This window comes from Serinus canaria, chromosome 9, assembly GCF_022539315.1.
Source record: "Serinus canaria isolate serCan28SL12 chromosome 9, serCan2020, whole genome shotgun sequence".
Lineage (NCBI taxonomy): Eukaryota > Metazoa > Chordata > Aves > Passeriformes > Fringillidae > Serinus > Serinus canaria.
The window spans coordinates 18907875-18931823 of record NC_066323.1 but is presented as its reverse complement, the minus strand read 5'-3'; the positions used below and the strand labels follow the sequence as shown (position 1 = coordinate 18931823).

The window sequence follows — 23949 nt, the reverse complement described above, 5'->3', positions numbered from 1 at the left end:
AGTTAAAAAAAAAAGGAAAAAGCAGAGAGAATACTACTACTTTCACATAAGCTGCCAAACACAACCGAAAAATGTTTCAGGGTCTCTATGTGAACAGTGCAGACATTGACACAGGCTGGTAACCTAAGCTCTAACCTTCAGCCCTTTCACAGAATGCTCCCAGAGCTTCAGTCTTTCCTGTCATCCACAAAACAAGTTTATTTCCTTCAGCTTTGAAAAAGGGTTGCTGAAGCTGCTGATGGTTCCTATTTTTTTTCTCTGATGCTTTTAACTGCTCAAGACGTGACCTTAAGAAGGAAGAAAAGGGACTTCTACCCAGGCCATTTGATGCTTAAAGGTATATTCCCACATCAGATACAATATGAAGAAAAAGAATTTCTGAATTGTGGGTGGTTTTCAACTCTATTCAAAATAAATTCTAGGAAGCATCAGAAAACAGTAAATAATTTGGTTTTGGGCACTACAGAGAGAAGAGAGCTCTCTCTCTCTTCAAGGCTGAGTTAACAGAAAAAAGACAACACATGAAAAATTCATTAGAAGGCACAGTGTGGCAACAGAATGCTGGAATGGCTGACTGCTGCATGCCTGGTAATGGAGACTGCTTAAGTAGGGTACAAAAGGCAGGGCACTCGCTGCTGACGTGATAAGGGATCACAGAGGAACAAATAACACCAATGCTGCATCCACAGGAAACCTTCTTTGCTGTGAACTGAAGCCTTATTCCTTCCTCTTCAGTTAAAAAAAAATATCTTTTCCTAAAAAGAAAGAAAAAATATCAAGGTTTAGTTACCTACTTTTTTTTCAATAAAAAAATTGGGAAGAAACAGAAAGGGAAAATAAAGCTATGCCTACCTGGAGTACCAGATCTTTTGTCTCCTGCTGATGATGAGTAGAATGTCTCTGAGAGGATTTGCATGATGACAGGAAAGTGAGAAAGAGAAAGGGTAGCCCTTGACAAACAAGCTTTAAATCAAGTTATTCTGGAATGCAGACAATATTTCTATACAAACCATGCACACAAGGAGCACCAATCCAAATGTCTTCCCCATCTTTACCAGCATTTGCATGAACACATGTTTGTAGGTCAGATTTATTCTATACAACTTGGTTCCCATTTCTGTACCTCGACATCCTGAACACTGGATAAAGAAGTTGATTAAATCCAGAAGTGCTATGTCCCTGTCTTGTTTATATGATTCAATCCAGTCGTCCACCACAGACTGTCAAGAAAAAAAGAATACTTATCAGAGACTCTTAAAAAGTGATTTATTAAAGGCAAATGACTTATTCTATTCAGAAAATAATTTTACAATTTAGCATTTGTTTTGCATAATTATACATGTGTACAAATTCAGATATCTATGTACCTTCTCTCAAGGTGGAGACAGAACAAATATTGTTAGACAGCAGAATTATATGCCTCATTTTCTGGTATTATTTTGTATAAACACAAGTTCAAATTGAAATTACTGTAATTCCCCAAACTACTTAGAGAATTTCTTCAGTTTTAAAATAGTGTTTAAAAAAATCAAATACTGTTACTCCAATCAGAATGACCAACATATTCCCAGAAAACTCATGAATAGAAATACTTTGGGATAAATACTGATTTTATATTGCATAGTGAATATCCCAGTCACTCAGGAACACTGTAAATAGTTCAGGAAAACAAAATATAATGAGGAATACACAGTAAATAAAATAATACACAGAAGTTGGACTTAGGGTGTTTCTAAGCTACCTGGATCACAGGATAGGAAATACAGTCAGTTTTCAACTGCCCTCAGAACTACAGTTAGCCAGGAGCTATTTTCACCATCTCTGATATTACAAGCTCCTCATCTACATAAACACTGTAGGTAAGGAATTGTGTATATTTAATGTAATCAAATATTATGCTTTACTTATTTTATGAGGGAAAAGAAACTTTTCTGTTCCACACATGCAACAGCATTCATAAAGAAAAGCTTGATTGTATTATCAGAGCACACCTTGCAAACAGATTAGTTTATTCTGGACAGTTCAGGTCTGCAATGAATTTCTATAAAACTAAACTTAAAAAGCCACACACACATACAAACACCCCACCATGCCCACACAACTGGCTTCTACCATGCTGAAAAGGAATCAAAATGAAAGACAAAAAAATCCAAACAATTTGATCTCTTAGAAAAATCTGCCTTTTTCTTAATTAGCTGTAAGGAGGGTTCTTGAAAAATCCCTCTGCAGTTTCCAGTTATCCAAGTGCAAACTCCCAAATCTACCCTTGGCAGGTGTGTGAGGGAAAGGATGCAGCAAACCACCTGTGTATGTCCAAGAGACACAGAGAACTCTGAACTGAGCCAAAGCACTCCATGTTTAACACACATCACTACACTCACCCTTGAGCCAGGAGCAGACTAGCAGTACTATCATGTTACCCAACAACCAGCATCAATCTCTAAACACCCAATTTGCCAGGAAAGTTAGTTTTCACAGGTTTTCCTCCCAAAACACACACACACAGTAGGAGAAGCAATCTTAAAAAGGGGTCCATCTGCTACTTAGAAAAAATTAGAAAGCAAGTCTTGGCCTCTAATTAAGTTTCACACAAGTTGAGGAAGCAGCACCACAAAACCAGTTATCTAGAATGTTATCTCACTGTTATTTCATAATTAATTCAGACCTGTTCCTGGAAGTATCAATCATTTCAATCAATCAACAAAATTCTCCAGGGCACAGAAACCAAATGTAGCCAAATGTAAAAAATATTTACTACACCAAATATTGACAGAGCCTAATGACCAGGCTGTTGGTGTACTACCAATTTACAAGATTTGTTTGAACAGCTCTATTACTGTAGATATCAGAACATGCAATTGCCAGAGCCATTTTTTATACTAAAGAAAATAACAGCTGTGCAGGGCCAGACAACAGGTTCACGTGCCCAAAAGGGCTTATACATGCAGGGAGAAGTATAAGAAAAGGGCAAGAATACACTGATATTTCTGAGTTACTGTCCCAGACCCTTAAGACCCCAGCAAATTTCTTCTCTCATGGATGTGTCTGTCTAAACCAGCTTTATGTCTACATCATCTTGCAGCAGTGTGCAAGGGTTAATTATTCACTGCAAAATGAAAGAATAATTGTGTTTTAAACTTGCTAATTGTTAGATATAGTTGATATGACCCAATTCTTATGAAACAAGAAAAAACAAATTCCAACTCCATTTTCCATGCTTCCATCTGGTCACCTCTTTCCAGGCAGAATAATCCTACCCTGTGCCATGTGGCTTGCTCAGAAATGATTCTGTATATTCATCCTTGCCCACTCTTGTCACACATCTTCTGACAGTTTCTGAAGTCTACTACATTCTTCTTTGAGCCAGGGAAATCTCAGCTGCTTTCCCTGAGTGTTAACAGATAATGTTTCCCAGCATCTGTTCATTATCCACAGCTGAGTCTCACAGAAAACACTCCCCATGGAAGTAAGGCTGGCCCAAGAAACTCCCTTTCCACGTTCAGTCTTACTCCTGTTTGTTGCTACAACACACTGCCCCTTCAGCCATACCACTGCAGCTTCTCATGGGCTGTGCTATAAATGCTGCCAATGATCCCATCTGGACTTAAAACAATGGGGAGCCAAGGAAAGAAATGTGAAGGAATATCTTTAAATTTTGCTTCTGTTTCTTTTACAAAATTATTTAAATTATTTTTGCAGCACTACCTCAAACTGCAGCATCAGTGCATCTCCTCTCACTTCTATTTTTTGTCTGTCATACAAAAAGAATTGTGTGGGACACATTGTGTCCTTGGGCACTGGGGGCCCACTCTGTCCTACCAGCGTGACACTTGCACCTCAACCCAAAACCATCATGAAATTTACAGAAAAATAAAGACAAGTGGCTCATCTCCAGACTGGGGGACCAGACTTGAGGCAATGCAGTCTTCAGTGGCAGCAGTAGATAAGAAAGGCAGAAAAATCAGAGCAAAGGTTCTCAGAGGGATAGCAGGCAAAGACTGTCTTGACCTCCCAGAGAACTGACAAAGCTGGAAGTAAAATCTGAATTTGTAAGTAGGGTTCCTTGGATGTAAGCTGGCATGCACAAGCTTCTCAGTGACTCGGCACTCCCCACTGTGTGTGACACACCCAGGCACAGTCAGCGTAACTCCCTGCTCTGAAAAGGTACCTGTGGAGAGCTGGACAATGTAATTGAGCTGCACAATGTTGCGTTTACCCCAAGAGAGCCCCACTGACTGAGGAGCTGCAGGAAACAAGTCACATACAGGCACCTGACCTGCCAGCATCAGCACAGAGCCACACAAGCTGCATTCAGCCCTAAAAATCAGTGCCCCAAACCAACACCCACAGCCCCACACACTCAGCCCCTGGGCACACTTGGCATGCTGGCTGCCTAATTTTGTTATAGATTACAGTTTAAGGCAACAGGAGATGATGAAGCCAGACTACATATGCTACAACAGTTGGAACTTAATCAAACAGTTGACTTTTGATGTAACTGAAAAGAGCTATAAAAACTGAAAACTCTACATGAATAAATAAAAATTACACACATCAGACCCAAAAGAGAGACCAAGCATCAACTGAACCAAGACAAAACAGCAGTAATGCAAATATCAGGAAAAAGGATTGAATACAAGCAAAAAAGGAATCAAACCACAGGCAGCAGTGTAGCAAATGGTGCAACATGCAAGCCTTGCCAGAAATGGAATTATTTTGCATAAATACGCATAGAGGGAAGGAGTCCTACTAAAAACAAGGATTTCTAACCAACAGGCCCCAAGTAACAGCAAATCCTCTTTTTTTATACATAATCCAAGACCAAACTCAGCGAAATGGCCCACATTTGATCCCCTTGCACAAAGACCTCCTGCTCTTGCCCCTCCCTCCCTCTGTCCCAAGCACAGATCACTAACACCTTGAAGGCACATGAGGTGACAGGAGGGAAGGACCAGGTGATCCTTTTGGAAAGGAGGTAGCTACAAGCAGGTTCCAACCCCCAGAATCCATCTCCATAAGTCTCCCTGCCTACTTCCACAAAACACCTAGCAAAGAAAGCAGCAATAGATTGCATGAGGTGCTCCTGTAGTACCCATCTGCTTTAAGATGTTTTTACCTACAGATGCAGTGGGGAGCATGGATTTACCATATGGAAATGTGCACTTACATACTGTACATGAAATACATGATAAATTCAGCACAGGACCTACAGGACATGTGCTGCAGCCTGCCCAGGGGCAGCACATCCATGCTTTTGGGATTCACCAACTTTAAGGCACACACACAAGGAAAAGGCTCCCTCGGCAATGAGCTGAGATAAATTCCACAGATAAAACCTCCAAATGACTCCAGTAACACCAACAACCTTCCTCCACTCCCTGCTGTCAGGACACATCTGGACACAAATGCACACAGACACATACGTGCACAACATCTCTGTGTCAGTCAAAAAATCCATACAGGTACACCACAAAAATAAGACTCAACCATTTTTTTTAAAATTATCAAATTGCTTCTATTCTTATGAGAACTGAGTAAAAAATCATTTCCTGTAAATGGCAGATGATGTATGGTACAAATACAGAGTCCATACAAAGATTTTTCCAAAGCCTGCAATGGTTTTCAAAAGAATCTCACAGAAATTAACTCTTTACTGAGTCTGTTTTAAGTACTACCATAGAGCACAATTTGCAGAATATGCCAGGTAAACAACCCCACAGAAATAAGAAGCCTAAATGAAGTCAAGCAAATAGCAGAATAGATGAGCCTGAGCAAATAACTTCAAATCAATCAACTTGCAGAAATATTGACCTTCACATCTCAAAGTCTGCTAAAAGATAAACCAAAGCATTTTATGGCACTGAAGAGGAACAGCAGCTTGGGGTAGCCAGTAAAAGCAAGTCAGATGCAATGAATGAAATAATGAAGCTAGGGATCTTATTACCTTCTCTAGGCTTTGCAGCTATGAATCCATTTCGTATTCCTCCAGTGCGAGAGAATTTAGGAGCATTAAGTGCTGGAGGAAGCAGAGAGACTGAGTGCAGAGGACACCTTGCCAGCTCGTGTGAATTAGCACAGTCCCACTAAATATTAATGAAAGCTGATTTCAAAAAAAGCTATTTCACAATTTTAATTAAGTAACAATCTGGCAACAGTGCTACAAACAAAAGGGAAAGCAAATGACACCATATACAAAGTTCATGTTAAAATGGAAGATCTCAATGGTAAACCAAGGCAAATCGAGTATCAAGAACTTTAAATAATTTGCCATTTCATACAACTGATCATGGACATGCTTCATTTACAGTGAACATGAAAGAAAAAATATACTCTAGAATGGGTGTGCAATGTGTTTACATCGAGGGAGAAAAAAATGCAAAAATCAAAGCTTACACTAACAACTTCAGCGAAAAACACAAAGTCACTCAAATGAAACTTGAAACTGATTAAAAAAGGAATGCACTGTGACATTAAATATTTCAATGACCTGTATAAAGAGCAACTCAAATAGGAGAAAATACACTTTAACAGATAGTGAGAAGAACTTAGTACACTAAAAATAAGGACCCAGGGAAAAAAAAAGCAAGTAGCGAGAGACTGAAAACACTCTGCATAAAAATTTTAAAGTGAATCTGTTCAGGTTGGGCTTTTTAAAAAAAGAATGAAAGCCTTTTAAGGATAAATTTTGTGAAAATTGTAGAAATTACACAGATGGCTACTGGGGAGAAGGTAGTTCCTTATGTGAGAAAGTACATGCAGTTTAGATTGGGCAGTACACTCCAGGATGAATGCCTGGCTACATTCCAAACTGCAGGCAGAAAGTCTAATATACACCCAGTGAAAACCTAATATAATGATAATAAAAATGAACTGCAGCTTGAGGACATGCACTTTATTCTTTTTCTCTAAGGATCATAATTTTAAATTATGAAAGAGTTCATACTTTGCTAACACCTATCATGCACTTCCTGATAAGTCAAAATTATTTTCTTTTAAAAAATCCAAAAATCTCACTTTAGATAAGACTAAGCAAAGATGAGAACTTGTTTTCTGCAGTGCCTACCTATGTAACTTTTTAATTTCTGAACTACAGAGAGGAAAGGAATATACAATCCTAGAAGTATTTCTTCCCAATAAAACTGAGGGATTTATACTCTCCATATAGGATTATCTATTGGCATGTTTCAATGCAGTAGACTGGGTATTAAATATCATTACACAGGGAAATCAATGTAACATGTTACATTGAACCATTTGGGAGAAAAAACACTACCAAAAGAAAAAGAATGCCAGCTATTCTCTTAGGAGAATCTTAGAATGATAAATGTTAACTGGCATTACACTGAGTACATAAAAGGTAGTGGGAAAATTCTGCTTTCAAATGGACTAAAATCACAGGGACTTCTGAGGCTGGGCACTCTTGCCCAGCAGATCCACACTACTCAGAGCAGCAGTTCCTCACCTGAGTGCTCAGAAAAGGTGGGTGCACCATACAAAGCTCCCACCAACATTTTCTAAGGTGGTACAGAACTCTCACAGGCACTCATCTCTCACAGTTGACACGTTACACTGTTTCCAAGGGGCTGTGGCTGTTTAAACTGAGCCAATCACGGGCATGAACGATGCCACAAAGCATCAAAACTTCTCATAAACACTGAGCACCAGAATGAAAATATACTTAGAGGAGTGCTAAAATAAAATGGAGTTATTCCAGCAAGAGATCCATCAATTTATTAAAACACCCGATTGATATTCCTTTGCTAGCACGGTTTGTAAAGGGTTCACAGATCACCCCAGACACTTCAAAAAATACCAACATTCTAGACAGCAAAAGACTTCTCTGCCTTTAAGTATAATGAGTATTTTCAGGTACAAATGCTTTCACACACTGCACTACTGGCACTTAACAGCAAAATCATCTCACGACTTAATAAATCACAAAGGAAAAGAAGCCTTGTGTGATGACTGCAGAAAATTTAATTTGGTATTAAGGGATACTCTTCTAATTAATTAATGCTTCATTTGGTGGCTAAATTGTTCCCAGTGTAACAACTATAAGAACATGTACCTAGTTTTGATTTTTTCCTTTTAATTCAGTGCCATACAATCAAAGGCAAAGCAAGATTAGGCTATAAAAGAAATCTGTTGAGCAAAATGAAGATACTAGTTTAAATGTTAATAATAGATGTAGTCATTTTGCCCAGTAAACATGAGAGACTGCATACTCAAACACCTAAGGAGTTTCTGAGACAATCTGGGAAAACCCTGAGCTATTATCCATCCTTCAACTGGAGGATCCAGCAGTTATAATACAATAAATTACAATTAAACTAAAACATGCATTTAACACATAAAGCATGGGTAATACTTAATAGATGTCTGTATATTTTTAATCTTCAAAGACCTTCACTTTCAGAAATAGCTGAGGGAGATACAGAGATGTGATCTGGCAAAAAACATTTCTAGAGGGACAAAAGAAACTCAGAGAGCCATTAAGGCAACTGAGAACACAGACACCAAAGTGGGCCTGAACTGCCAAAAGTCAGAGGTAGAGAGAACATCCAAAATTTGTTTTTGCCACCTTATCCCCTTTCTCAGCTGCCACTGTCAGAGACAGGCTGTTGGATTTTTGCTGCAATCCAGTTATAGCTGCTCTGATGTTCTTAATCTCAAGGATCTATGTAAAAACACATGTAATTCCTCCTGCATAAGGAAAATATCGTTCTACAGTCACTCTAATCAGGAATAAGTCTGACCTACTGCCAGAGATGGACTTCTCAAGGCAGGGTAAGCAGTTCTACAAATACAGCTGCACTTGGACAGCGAGGGAACCTCAAAGAACACAAACCCCCATGTGCCAAGATGTGCAGGTAAGAACAGAGAGGAACCCTGTGCATCCCTGATTCCTGGAAAGACAAGGAAGAACTGGTGGCACCATGAAAAATTCCATTTCAACACACTAGATAATTGGATACTTATCTTAAAATACTTGCTGGCATATAATGGAGCCGTATTTATTCTGAACTATGTCTAATCAGCACCAAGATTATCTTTTACTAGCTGAGCATAAGCAGAGACAGCAATTTTTAGAAGTTTTTTTCCCCTCAAAATCAGCCTCTGCTCTGTAGTGAACTGCTAACAACAATAAAGGGTGACTGGTAATGCATGGAATATTGCAGAATCATCAAGGCACAGATCTGTTCATGTTTTGGTACTGAACTCTTCCTACAATTACTGATGATCCATTCTCTCTGATGTTTGAGGGGAACAAAACTCCTTTGCAGATGAGAAAGCAGAACACTTCTGTGCTTGGTTTGACCACCAGTAGTACAAACTTCATTACAGATAACTGGTCATAACTCATACGAAATTTGCAGTCTGAGTCCTAAACAAAATCTGATCTCATTACAAGTTCTTTATTTCCCTGTCATCTTAATAGCAGAGTCAGAGATCAATGCAGAGATGTCTGAAGATTTTAGCTACGAGACAGTCTCAGCCTGGGCAGCTCAGCTGGAAGAGCAGAAGCTCACCCAAGCCTTCATTCCCACCAGGGGACAGCTGAGCACATGAGAAATTCTTAAAGAGACCCTTCTGCCTATGGAAGCTCAGAGTAGGGAAATGCAGAGAAAAGAGCTGTCACCATAAAATGATATAACTAAAAAGCAAATATATGGAAGAGATAAATGATAAAAAGCAGAAGAGTATCATGCTTAACTATGAAAACAAAAACCACTATAGAAGTTCTATGAACAGTCTTAATGGAGTAACACTTCAAAGTGTACCTGCAGAAAGCCTGAGCAGAAGGTCATGTCACACTTCATACACAGAGAGCTGCTGACAGAACAATTTCTGAAGCACTAACTGTACAAAAGGTTACAGAGCAAATGAAAACCACTGACAACCGTCTGATACCAACCTAATGTGGGCATCAAGTAGATTTACAGAGCTCAAGCAAGACATAAGCTACACCCCATGACAGAGGCAAAGATTTTATGCAAAGAGTAGTCCTGGAGTTATGTATACTTGAAATAGAAAAAATTAAACTGATTTTATTTCCCTGGAAGAAGCAACCAGCAATAAGCCTGAAGAGAAGTAATAAATGAATCCTGCTGTGGAACCAAAATAGAGACGCTTAGAAGTGAAAATTGAATTCAGCAACAGACTTTTATGAATTGGCATCACAAAGCCAGAAAAATCTATCAACTAAAAAAAATTCTAAAGGCAAACAGCAGAAGCAGATAGATCAGAAACGAAAGCACATGATTTCCATGTAATCTCAGGATATATTAATTGAATTTTCCTGGGTTTTCATTGCTGGAAGCATACTTAGGAGCACTACAAAAAAAAAAAAGGATGTTCATATTACAGGAGAGAGCTAAATATTGAGAAATAGTATGTTCAGCCAAATACAAATATATGTCGCTTGTTTGAAAACTATAATATTGACAAGATAGCTAAAACTGAACAAAAAATCCTGCATCAAAGCTATGAAAAACAAAAATCCAAGCATTTTTAATTGTTACATCAAAACCTCTAAGCTATTACAGAAAAATATAAGTATAAAGACACTAATAAGCTTGGTTTACAGAACCTTGGTTTCACATGAGATGATTGTCCAGAAGTGCAAGTTAAAAAATATTAAATCACATTTTAGTTGCATTCTCTTTCCTACTATAGAGTTTCTTTAATTTTTTAGGATATTTTTACCAACAGTAAATTTTTCAAAGATGCCCAGGCAATGCACACTCCTGAAATTAGGGCTCAAGTTGTTTATGCTTGTTTGCACCCAAGGCCTTCAAATACGCTTGCCTATTCCTTTACTATTTGCATATAATCTCTCCCCTGCATGGAGGGTGCTGTGTATTTTTTCTGCTACCTGCAAGTTGGGCATGTGTGTGTCTATGCACATACATATACAAATGCATATACATGCAATACATGCAATATCCACATGCATATACAAATTCTCCACTTTTCAAGACAATTTTTTTGCATCTAAACTCCAAAGGTTTCTTAATAAGAACATACGGGGGTTTTTTTGTATTTAATCTGCAAGAGACTTGTGTCAGCATCTCTTTTGAAATAGATAAAATGTATCAAAGTCAATTCCACATACACACAGAGTCATCAAATATCAAAGCAGTTGCTCATTCATTTCTATTTGGCTTCTGCAAATATCAATAACTCTAAGCCAACTATACTACATAAAGTATGTTGTATGCTCTGTACCACAGTAAAAGCAGAAAATAGATTCCAGATGTTTCCTCAATTCCTGCCAAAAACAAAATTTGAAAAAGTGCTGAAAACCAAACAAAGTTAGAAGCTCTGTTGTAGGAAAAAAGGCATAAGGAATCCATAGCTTTTTTACAAGTAAATTTGTTCTGTCTTCACCTACTAGATAAGAAGGGTCAATCCTGAATAAGTGTAAACACAGAAACTGTGAAGAACAAAAATTCTCATTTCCTTCCTGTGTATTACTTCTTTAAAATTAAATCTCATACTTTTCACAGGTTTGAGACAGAAAATTTTCAACCACTTCCACTCATTTGCAATATTTGATTTCTGTGAGACTTAAAAGAGGCTTAGATTTTAGCTACACTAAAAATAATATTGAGAATGGGACTTAGGACCTAATCTTCCTAATTTGTACTTATGTTAGTCAGCATCAAAACAAACCGATACTGCCTAAGTCCTGTGTTGTTGAAATGCAAAGTAAAGGAGGTTTGCTTAAATAATCCTTCAGAGCAGGAGTGACTGTTGGCTTTGGACTGCATGGGCTGAAGAGTGTTTTGGGCCCATCGTTTCTCCTTTGAATATCAAAACCAAGAACTGCAGCACAGCAACTTACTAAAAACCACAGAACACTCTCAAAACCAATCCTCTGTGCAGGGTCTTGAGGTGCAACTCACCTGGCTCCACACATCCTGTAAAGGCCTCTGAACTAATCAAAACATAAGGTAAGAAACATTTCTACAGGAAGCTAGGACAATCTAATTTATTTTACAGTGCATAAAAATTTGCCTTCAGGATGTGTCAATGCTTTCCCTCAGACTCAGTGGAAGTCTAAGAAAACAGTTTATCCTTCACCTGCTGTCCTGATGGGGACAGCAGGAATGCAAGCTCCAGTGCAAAGCACTCCAAACTGCTTATGCGTGCAGGTATTCTTGACAAAACAAGTGAACAAAAAAAAGGCTTGGATTTATCATTATTTTCATACACTTTTTGCCCATATAAAGCTTGCTACAGGATATATTTTAATGAACTGCTTAATATCAACATATATTTTTAACTTAGGAGTAATGAACAAAATAATGGAGAATTTGAAACACATGATGACCCTGTCAGGTCTCTTGTTCTTCAGCAGGATACATGACAGCCCTAAATCAGAACCCATTCAGTCCTGTACTTGATTATACACAGTCTGTTGGACCAATGTAGTCATGAGAAAATACTACTGTTTACAAAAGCATAGCTTAGCCTGGACTCCAGTCAGAATACACTGAATTGTGAGGAGGAACACAAGCAGACATTTTACCTGCATGGCACTCTTTCCCAGCTTAACCACCTCGAACAAGGTGACAGGGTCCCCCTCTCCATTCTGCTGCGGGTGGCCGTTGGCTCTCCCACGACTTGCTCCTCGAGCTCCAGCATCAGAGCGCCCCTTGTCCGCTGGGGACTTGCGGGGTTTCTTCGTGGCAGACTGGGCAAAGAAAACCAGCAGAGGGAAAGTTTATTATAGCTACATCTGAAATTACCCAGTGTTTCTTTATACACCCAGCTTATCTTTATAATCCATAAACTCTACGTGGTTACACCCTCACATTTATACACACAAAGATCATGGGATGAGCCAGGCTGGAAGGCATATCCAGAGGTCTCCAGCCTGACCTCCTGCTCTGAGCAGGGTCAGCTAGGAAAATCAACCAGGTTGCTAAGGACTTTATCCAGTCAGGTACATAGGATTTTATTTATCAGTAGCTGTTGAGGGACTATTTAAAAGCCACTTCCATGCCAAAGTAAGTAGTGGTCAACCCAAGACAGTGGTGAAGTCCCAAAGCTGGAGTACCTGTTGATGTCACTCCCTGTATGAGTCTTACACCAACACAGACGTGTTGACTGAGAATGACTGGTGATCTTCACTAATGATCTAAGACAGTAAGTTATTAAAAATACATTTGCCACATTAACATTCATTTTCTGTACTTTCATTTTCATACAACTTTTGTAAGAAACTGTGTACACAGTCAGGTCTTCAACTCAAATCACTAAATTTGTACAGCCAGATTTAGGAGATCACCATAACAGCCCCTTTCTTCAAAATTTTAGGAGTTAAAACATTTCCCTTTGAGTCTAAATTACTTAATGTAAATTTTCTCTCTGTTCTTCAAGGTTTTAATCAGGTGGTATAGACACCACCTGTCAAGACTCAGCTACTGAACAGTTTGCTCTGAATTTAAGTCACTTGTGAAAAAGAAAAAAAATTCTGGGGAAAATATCAGATTTCTTACTTCCATATTCTATTCTTTCTCCCTACTGTGAGGCAAACAGCAAAATCTGCTGTTTTTCACAGAACAATGAAGTTATTGTAAGCAAATATGTTAAAGAAAACAACACCCAAGCAATTCAAAGACTAAATTTTGGACAATATCCTCATGGCACCGTTTACTCAAGTATATTGTCAGCTGAGTTTCTATTAATGCTTTTAATAAAGAATACAGAGTCAACATTTTCAGTAGTATATTACAGTGCAGACACATTGAGAATTTTACTGCAGAGGAAAGGGATCTAATTTCTGGCAGAGAGCTGGTAGAAGAAACCCTGTAAGTCCAGCTTTCCCCATGCTTTAAAAGAGATCACTGTTTTAAAAGAGGTGGGGCCAGAGGGCCGAAGCAAAGGGCAAGGTAGAGTGCAACCATCTCTAGCAAAAATTCAATTAAAGACTTGCAAAGAAGTGCAAGCTGGAAAGCTTAAAACAATGGTACAATCTCTGTGAAGTTTTTTGGATAACATTTGCAGTTAGGATCAAGAGTATCTCCCTCAATGAATTTTTAAATTCATCATATAATGTGCAAAGCTGCCTGTAATAGCAAGATTATCAACATATGAAATGTTTAAATTCTACTGAGCTTGAAAGAGACATGATTACTATTTATTAAAATAGGAAAGAATCAGAAGTAAATTGACTCTTTTGAGAGATATAATCCATACACTTATTCCATCTGGGAGACAGTAAGCACTTCACCTAGCTACAAGGACTGCTAAATCAAAGCTTGAATGCAAACTGATGCCCTCGACAGAAACTAATGCAAGTTCCCTCTACACTCAGTTTTTCTCAACATGTAATTGACAGAGAGGCATTAAATGCTGCAAGAATGAAGGGAAAAGAAGTAAGAGATGGATGTGAAATGCACATATCCAAAGCTGCCTTGTTAATGAAAGCAATGAGAAAAGCCACCTGTTCGAGTACCTGAGCATGAGCACTACAGACACAAGCTCCAAATGTGTAATCAGTAGGCATGAAAATGCCCAGTTAAATTCCCTTTGTCAGGTATCCTGGGAAAAGGGAGATGCTTTGACCAAGGCTCCAAGAATGAACTGGAATGGTGAGATCATCACCGAGCCCTCAGAAGAGGTAGAGAAATTACTGACAGATGTACTTCTGACAAATTACTAGGTAATGCCAGGTTCTTCAGACCCAAGTAAATACCTCAATATCCTGGCCCTGATTTAGCACCAAATATATTACTGAGTCTATTTGAATAAAATTTCTCTCTGGTGTAGATTTTCTTTTGACAATGAGAACATCTCTCAGAGCAGAGAAAAATCTTGCATCTAACAAAAGCCATTGTGTATCCAAGCTGGGGTAGAAAAATCCAGATTCAGTATCTGTATTGAATCCTGCCTCTAGAGACAGAACAAGTAGACAAGATGCCCTATTCAAGACTGAAAAAAACCCAAAATACGAACTTTGAGCTAGGCAAGGTTTAACACTGTCTTCAAGTGGAAAGACACTAGTGAAAGGGCATCCACCTCTCAGCACTTCCACCCAGCAGGCATCTGGCAGGAAGCCCAAGTTCAATCTCACTCCAGAGTGTGAAGATGAAACAAAGTCATATATGGTCCTCCAGCAACTGTCTTGTGCTCTAAAGTTTCGCAAGCACAAAGCACATGGCATTCCCTTAGTCATTAACACACAATAACACAATGCAGTTGTCAAACATTATTTGCACATAATGTCTCTGAATTTACAGCAAGAAACTTTGCAGGCCATGTTGACAGGCTTGAGCTTCCTACAGGTTCCTGCCTCTGAGCACAAAGTTCAGTAGGAAATCCTACTTCAAAGAGACCAATCAGCCACTGGAATCATCTCCCCGGGGAATTTGGGGGTTCCTCAGCATTGAACACTTCAGATTCAGCTGGACAGGCTGCTAGGACATCTTTTCTAGATTGTGTTTTTGCAAGACAAGGTAGAACCAAATGATCTGTGAGGTCCCTTCCAACCTAGTATTCTATGATTCTGTCCCAGGATGGAGACATCCCCCACCACCACCAGAGCAAGCAAAAGAAAAGGCAGGACTGGTACCTCTGCAGAAACACAAAGACTCACTCATGATACAGAGCATCTGTGGCACAACTCCAAAGGCAGGGTGCTCTTGGAAGTGGAGCTGCAAAAGCTACAAATCTCAAAATTATGTTTGGCTTTGAGGATGCCAGGCACAGGTAACTGTGCATCCCAGAAAAAGAGACACATGCACTCACAGGAAAGGATGATCCTTCTGCAAAAAACAAAGAAACTTGTTCTCTAACGCCATGAAGAGCTTCCAGACAGAAACAGCCCTGCTCAAGAATGAGTGTGGCCCCAGTAAACCTGTCAGACTATCACTGACAGCTGTAAAATGAGATATTTTGTAAGATCAGAGTGAATTTGCAGCAGGTCTGCTCCCATGGATCCATCAAATGCTCATTAAGACACAGGAAAAACAGAACCTCTGAGTCCTAACAGGAGCAAAAACTGTGATTATTGCACAATATTTTACAGCTTTCAACCAGAAAGCTTCCCCCTGAAGTGGGTGAATTAGGACTGCCAAAGGCAGGGATAAAGCAGCATGACACAGTAAGAATGCTTGAGGCTTTTTAATCATACACCATGAAAAGTGCTGCGTGGAGCTGAGAGGCTGCAGCAGTTGCATTTGTGATTTCACTCCAAAAACCCAGGACAGCTGGGCTGGTGTGCTGTTAAAATGGACTGAGGTGCCAAATGAAAACAGAAATTACTGATGACTTTTCAAATTTGTGACAACAAAAGCTAAGGGTTTATATGCACCAGCATTAGGAAATTCAGAAGTTCCAGAATATGCCACAGAAGCAACAAACAAAAATGGCCATAGTGACTGTCATACCTCACCTGCTGCTTTAAGAGTTAAATGAATGCAAACAGGAAACAAAATACTCACCTTGACTGCAATTAAACTAAAATGCTGGCTGTTCAGGATCTTGTAACAAATTAGCTACACAATACTTTCCCTTTCATGTCTTTAAATTACTGTGAAGAAAACAGTGACCCACATTTGTAAAATCAAGTAATACAGTGAAAATTGATTCACACATTACCAAAAAAAACCAAAAAAAAAGTGGCTTGACATTTTCCATTAACTTTCTCCAAGTTGATGTGATGCACTTCAGGAAGAAATAATAGCAGTCAAAGTCCTAGAGTCAGTAACTCCTCCTAACACACCACCAGAAAACAATCACCTGTATGTGCATTCACACCATGAGTCATTTAGAGGAATGAATACCCCAATTCCCTGGGAAGGTGGGAGAAACTTTTTAACCTCCACTTGAGTAAAACTGAAGAACTTGCCTCTCCAAGGCACCAGCCCCTCAAGAAGCCTTGTGTTATAAGCTTGTGTAAATGGAAGAATGGTAATGCCTGAGGTCTTCACGAGTTAATCCGGATTAAAAAACCACTATGACACATTTCATTCCATCTTCATGGTTATCTTGGGAGAAGGTTCTTGGATTCCCACAGTCCTGTGGACTGTCTGGGCTGTAGAAACAAACAAAGTGCTCCCTGTGAAAAGTTTCATCCTACAACTAAAGACAGGTGCAGATCCCCTAACACCCAGTGCACCCAGAGCTGCTTCAGCTGCAGCACTTGCAGTTTAGGACAAAAAGAAGTAGAGGCAGTGTTGGGAGTGATGGCGCTATTTTTCACCCTTATTTAAAAATCTAACAAGAGCTCTCAAAGTCATCTTAAAGAATCAAGAGAGTATGCTGTAAATGCTTGAATAATTTCAATTCTAGCTGAGGCATTTGCTACAAAAAAAAGACTATTTCCATAGAAAAATAAAGAATATATTAGATTACCAAAAATACAGGAACCATCTCATCAAAAGCTTAATAGGAAAACTTCTAATGCTACAGGTAACAGGATAGAAAAGTCTTCACAAAGATGCTACAGATGAACTGCATTTCTACTGAACTACAGACTCCCTTCAGTTGTAAGGGACAGACCTAAATCATCAGGCAGGCAAACTGAAACAGGACACTGATGTAAATCACACCAACCACAAACCTCCACTGTATGAAAAGAAATTCTTCTAAGAGGATTCCTCCCTGTTATTAATCAGGACACGTATGACTTGGAACTAGAAGCAAAACTCAATCCCCTGCTGTATCTAACATCTATACTGCAAGATTAAATAAGGCCAGGAATCTGCTGCAAAGTTAAAATTCCCCAAAAGAATGCAAAGATAAGGCATTGTGGTCTGTCTCCTCCATACCAAAAACTACAAAAGGACCTGAAAGCAAAATTGTACAGGCTTTGCTTGGCACAAAAGCATCAGAAGTGCCTTGTTTCATCTTGCTATAAGTGGAGAAAGATACACTGTGGTTCTGAGTATGGGATGAGAGAGAAACCAGCAGAGATCCCCAAATTGCCACCTCTGGAACAGACAAACTGATGTTTCTCCCTGTCCTCTGAATTAGAGATTAAATCTGTCTACTCCTACTTCGCATCTGAAACACAGCCAGGGATGTCTCTCACTGCCTCAACCTCCAGCAGCTGAGGTTTAAGCCAAACTATTCTGAGCTCCTGGGAAGGTGAGGCCAGGTAGTTTAAAAAAAAGCACGCCAACAATGCTGAACAGAATGTTGATCCAAAATAGGAGACAAAAAAGGATGGATAAATAACTGATCTGAGCCTGAGCTCACTGATGCAAATGCTACACTGCATCATAAGCACTTGGGCTTTCAAATCCCCTGTACAGAACAGGAGAGCACATCCATACCCATGTATTTCAATAATGCAGCAGACAGAGAGGGCATTTTGGCCAATATCACTCAGGAACTTCAAGGAGAGGACTGTTCCAAGTCCTCCTTAAATAGAATTTATTAAATTCTATCCCCAGAATTCATTAAATACATACCTAGACAGCATCCTCACATACATGTGCACCACAGTATGCCACTGGCTGGACAGGCTCAGCCCTTGGCCAGTGACTCCGTGGGCATCTCTGTGAGACTCAGTGCTTAGATGGGCACATGGCCAAGAGCCAGCCCCAGCCACTGGAGCAGGACATGGTACAGCCCCTGCTAAACTCACAGCAAGGGCCAGGGAGTTCAGGACAGTCAGGTTAGATTTTGAGAGCTATTCTGCAAGACCAATGCACTTAATCTATTTGCAAATTGACTGTCTAGCCTACTCAGTCAAGTACTCATTAGAATAGTGTACAGAAGTGAAAGGGCTACTTGAAATGCAGTGTTTTAGAATGGAATGACTTGGATTGAAAGGAAATGTTAAAGATCAACTAGTTCCAAGTGTTTTAGAAAGTGAAGGTACCCCCAAAGCATTACAGTTCTCTATGAACTGAAGAGGTATTTGCTATAAAAGGCAGTTTTTCAAATAAGCACCATCTTCTTAAAAAGGTCTCAAATCTGCAGAGATTGTCTTTCTTTGGAAAACAATCTGGAAAATCCTCTTGTAGTAGTGTATCTTTCTGATAAAAGGTCAAGTCCATTCTGTGACACACTGCAGAAACCTGTTTAAAATACATACATATATTTAATGCAATGCAGCTCCATAATAGGATCATGCAGACCAAAGTAAAGTCCCTTTCCAAGAGGTCAGTATGTTTATGGCAGATGTGCCACTCTAGCTGTGATGGCCTAAGGACATAAGCAAATCAGCATTTGCAGAAAGAGATTAAATCTTATTAGATCATAATTTTTAAGTTAGAAAAAAAATCCCAGCCACAGGAATCAGAAGAGCCTTTGGGCTACCATTCTTCAGATCTATAACAGAAATTAAAATAATCTAAGCCAAATCTAATCTAAATTAAGAAAAACATTTCTGAACTTAACTAAACCTTTTTATTTGTTTCACATCTGACAATACAGGTAGGTGGTACCTGTGAAGGAAACAAAAACCACAGTAGTGAAGAGTTGGGGGGGAAAGTCTGAGCTGCACCTCCCGTAAGAACCAGGCAATTCACCTGAGGGAAGTGGCTGGGCTAGTAACATGGTTTGATAAAGCAATACAATTATCAAGTCCGTGGCTTTTAACATCAAATAATGCTGTAAATTCAATTGCCTAGATTAGCCTTTCCAAAGTTTTTGCATCTGTCTTCCAGTCATTAGAGTGGCTTTTTGCTTGTGGGGCTTTTTTTTTTTCTTTTAAGAAGAACCAAAGGAGAAATATATTATGAAGTAAAATGGAATAGGCACCTAAGAGAGGCTGTGCAGTCTCCAGCATTGGTAGTTTTCAGAATCAAACTGGAAAAGCCATGAGCAGTGTGGTCTGATCCCAAAGTTGACCCCACTCTGACTAGGAGGCTGCAATGAGACCGGCTGAGTCCCATTCCATAAAGGATCATATTGCTTTTCCTCTCAGAAACTCTTTCGTAATATATGCTTTCCTGAGATTTTGGGATGGAGGTCAAAAGGGAAAAAGAAAGTAGAACTGAGCAAATTCTTCCAAATTTTGACAAACTACAGTTTTGTAAAGGACACTGTATTTGTTTCATTCTCTATTTTCTTCCTCTAAGTTTTAAGACTGGATTTGGAGAGTTTTGACTCCTCTTAAGCATTAAGATAAAGCTTCCACAGAATTCCCCCTGGTAACCCTAAAGTCTTGCTCCGTAGCAGCAGCAGTCAGCTCACAGCCCATCACTTTGTGACTGAAGCAATGGCTGCTTCCTCTGCATGTTCATCACTTGCAATCACACCTAATGAGCCTGGAGTTGTTCTAAACAAAATGAGCAATTCCTCCCCTAGAAACCTGATAGCAGGACCAGCAGAGTGCTTCAGCAAACGTTCCCATAGGAACTACTAATAAAGTGAAGCAGAGGAACGAGAAATGCTTTTTGTAACATTCACCTTTCCCTTCCAGTGAGTATGTGCTCGGTAGAAAATACCCCTGGTGCTGCTATAACTAGAAATTGTATATTGTGACAACATTCTGGGTTAGCAATCAGGTTGCACCAGCCTGCTTTTTCTTATTAGAGTTACAAAACCCTATAGATTTGCTAATTAAATATTCATAAAATAATTTTTCATTTTATCCTTTGCTTACAAGCTATGTAAACAGATAAGCTGTTCTCTTTAAACACTTCTTTAAGGCTTGCTCTGAAGAGGCTTCATGTTCATGAGCAAACCCATTTATCTGATGAAGAACATATGCATCATAGGAAAGTGTTTGAAAGCTTTCAAAAAGGAAGACAACATGCCCAGAAAAGACCAGGATTTAAAATGCTGGCACCCTGAGTAAGTCCAGAGACTGTGATGCAAATTGAAAACCAACAGTAAAGAGGAATTTGCTCCAGCTGGGCCAGCATGCCTGAGAGTAACACATGGATTTGTCCATCCTTACATTCTCACCAAGGCCATGGTTTGAGATAAGCCTTAGGATCAAAGCCCTCACGGTTTAAAAAAAACAAAAATATCGTCCCCATCTACTAGTGCTATATAGATATATGGCACATTCATGTAGTGAGTTTATTCACAGAGCAACATTAGGAGGTGAATCAAACTCATTAACAGCAAAGACACAAGTTCCCACCAGTCTTACTCCACACTGGGTACTTCAAGTGATACATCCAAGGGAACTAAACTGATCATCTTCAAGAGCCAAGACGAAGGACAACATGACACAGAACTTTCCCTTTATTTTCCAATAAGTTGTCTATTCTATAAAATAGATGAAAATAAAAGAGAAAGTCTCCCTAATACCCCAGGTAATGGAGAACTGTTTCTGTATGTTCCTACTGATAGGCCAGCAGAGACAATCATATCACCTGCTGCACTATGCCAGGGGATATGTTGAAGCTTCCAGTCTATAAATAGAATGCTATGTATGTCAGCCACATGACTTTTCAAGGTGTTAATAGATTTTTCTCAGGAATCTAGTATATATCATGCTGTAATTCTTCCACTCACATTAAAAGACTACCAGTAATAAAAGGATGGCTCAAATGTCATTTGTCACTTAAAGTCCATTACAACTTTCAAGAAGACAGTGGTTGTACTTACTGAGGCTATTCTCATATCTGGAAGAACGTTGTAATGACAATAATAACAAACCTCTATGGTTCATGAAAGCAGCTAGCAAAAGAAAAATTATTAGCTATTATGACATTATTTTTATATCCTTTTCTAAAGACTTCAAATATTGTTTGCACATCAATTTGATAAATATTTCATACTACAAGTTGTCATAAAGTCTAAGTCATTAAAAGCCTATTTATGTGACCACAAGATAATGAGATGAAAAAGAGCCTACAGTAAATTATAAACAGATGTATAACAAAACAAAAATAAATTAAATAGATGCATAACAAAACCAAAATAAATTATACATACTGGAGGCCTGCCGGGACGGCCCCTTTTTCTTTTTCCTTTGACTTCTGCTTCTTCAAGCTCACTGCCAGCATCTGAATGTGCAGTAGTTTCATTTGTAGAATCCCTAGGGGGGGAAAAACATTACATAAATTCAAATGATCTGAAATCAACTAGTAGTCTGTAACTGACCAATTAAATACTTAGTCCTGAGCCAGAAAATAAATAAACAACAAAAAAAGTCAGCATTAAAACACTTTCCCAGTTTATTCTGCAAACCAAGGAAACGAGCATCATTAGCCCTAGCAAAAGGCCTTCCCTTTTCATCAGCTGCAATGTCATTTTATTGACTGGAATTCTTTAAATTAGTTTTATTTGAAAACACATTACACTTCAAAACTGGCTATATTAACCAGCACATGCTCAATTCATCAATCCCACAATGGATTCACTTCCTTTTAGCTTCTTTGTAGCTGCTTCTGAGCTTTTCTCAAGGCCCCAAGAGCAATGTGGAGTCCAATCCAGCTGTGTCATCATCAGCACAGTTACACAAGGTTCCACACAGCTCTCAGTCAGACTCCAAGACAAGGGGCTTGGGCTGCAATTAATAAACAGGATTCATGCTGACTGTGAGCCCAAACACAAAAACTCCCTTTGATCTGAAGGCATTTATAATTTTTGCAATTAGAAAAATATTTTCACTTGTACAATGGAAAAGCTTTGACATTGCTCAACTCCTGTTAGCATAGAAGCCCAAACAATAATTTGTCATTTGTTGCCATTTCAGATTTAAGATCATTAAAAGAAAAAATTTCCCCAAATTTTCACCACCCCTTTCAAACCAGAGGCACAGGTACTTCTCTGCCTTGTAAACACACACGGCTGCTTGAAGAAACTCAGATTGTAATTGATCTTTTGAGGGATTAGACCTTGCCCAAGAGCAGCTCACATGCAAAACCATACCTGGGCTTTATTTCCACTGGGCAAGACCACCAGTGCACCAGATGTTATAAATTTTCATTTACAACTAAAAATGTCCAAGATTACTCAAGGATGGGTCAAGTGTAGTTATAATCATAGACTTCGTTAAATCCAAAATAATTTCCTTGAAGTGAAAGGAGTTCAGTTGCTATGTTACTTGTACAAAGGGAAGGTGAAAACCAGACCTAGTCCATATTTTATAGAGCCTCAAACATCAACAGCAGCATTAGTGATCTGCTCTAGAGAAACTGAGAAGCTCCAGCAAGCAAAGATCTACACAGATCTTCCACCTTGTCTGAGGATTATTTTGAATTTTGCTTTATAGACCAGAAATACTTCACAAATTTGTTGTATCATTGAGAAAGCTATTAATTAATTCAGAAAGATATTATTGTATCAGAACTGGGAATGTTCTCATACTCCTCTTTACTGAAATTACTGTATTGTCTAGGTCTGCTCTCACTCAAATAATTCTGTAGAACTATGATGAATTTCTAATATTAAGACATTGCTTTCCAACCTTTTCCTATTTTCAAGTACAAAACCACCAAGGGACCCACAGAATCTTTTACAAAAGCCAGAATGCAGAAGAACATCTATGAATCTCTTTTACTGAAAGTAACTTCAGTGGATTATCTCTGAATACTCTATACACCCCAGAAAATCAGGCACCCTAGATGAAAAACCACTATTCAAGTGCATTTGAGTTCACAAATTACACACTTGTAAATGCAGTACCTCTGCAAAATATTCAAAATGCAGCTTTGTTGTGATACAATTAAAAAGTAGCTTTTGCACTTCATAAAATATGAAACTTGAAAAACTTAGCATCAAGCTATGTATTTGGGAAAACACCCCAAAATGTAAAAAGTCTAAAATCAAAGAAAAGATACCCCAAACAGAGTTCAGAATTGTTTGGTAGACTAGGGCCACAGCAGAGAAAAAACAATGCAGTAAATACAGCTGAAAACATGCTTGTGTAGATGGATGTATCCAGCCCTTACTCAAATACCTCACCACACTGCAAGGCAATTTGACAAAAATGCACACTGGCTCACAATGTCAATTTTAATAGATTTTTGAATACAGAAGTAAGGAACTCCATAAAAATATTTGCTCCCTTCTGTTGCTGGA

At 38.9% G+C, this 23949-nt stretch overlaps 1 protein-coding gene across 1 annotated transcript in view; it reads right to left on the bottom strand.

The window, feature by feature from the left end:
* The window catches only part of STAG1 (stromal antigen 1), a 153754-nt gene that overhangs the window by 86137 nt on the left and 43668 nt on the right, over positions 1–23949 (bottom strand). Inside the window, 3 exon segments of the mRNA XM_050978174.1 lie at positions 1124–1220; positions 12536–12700; positions 21859–21961. Of these exon segments, the coding sequence (XP_050834131.1) occupies positions 1124–1220; positions 12536–12700; positions 21859–21961 (365 nt within the window).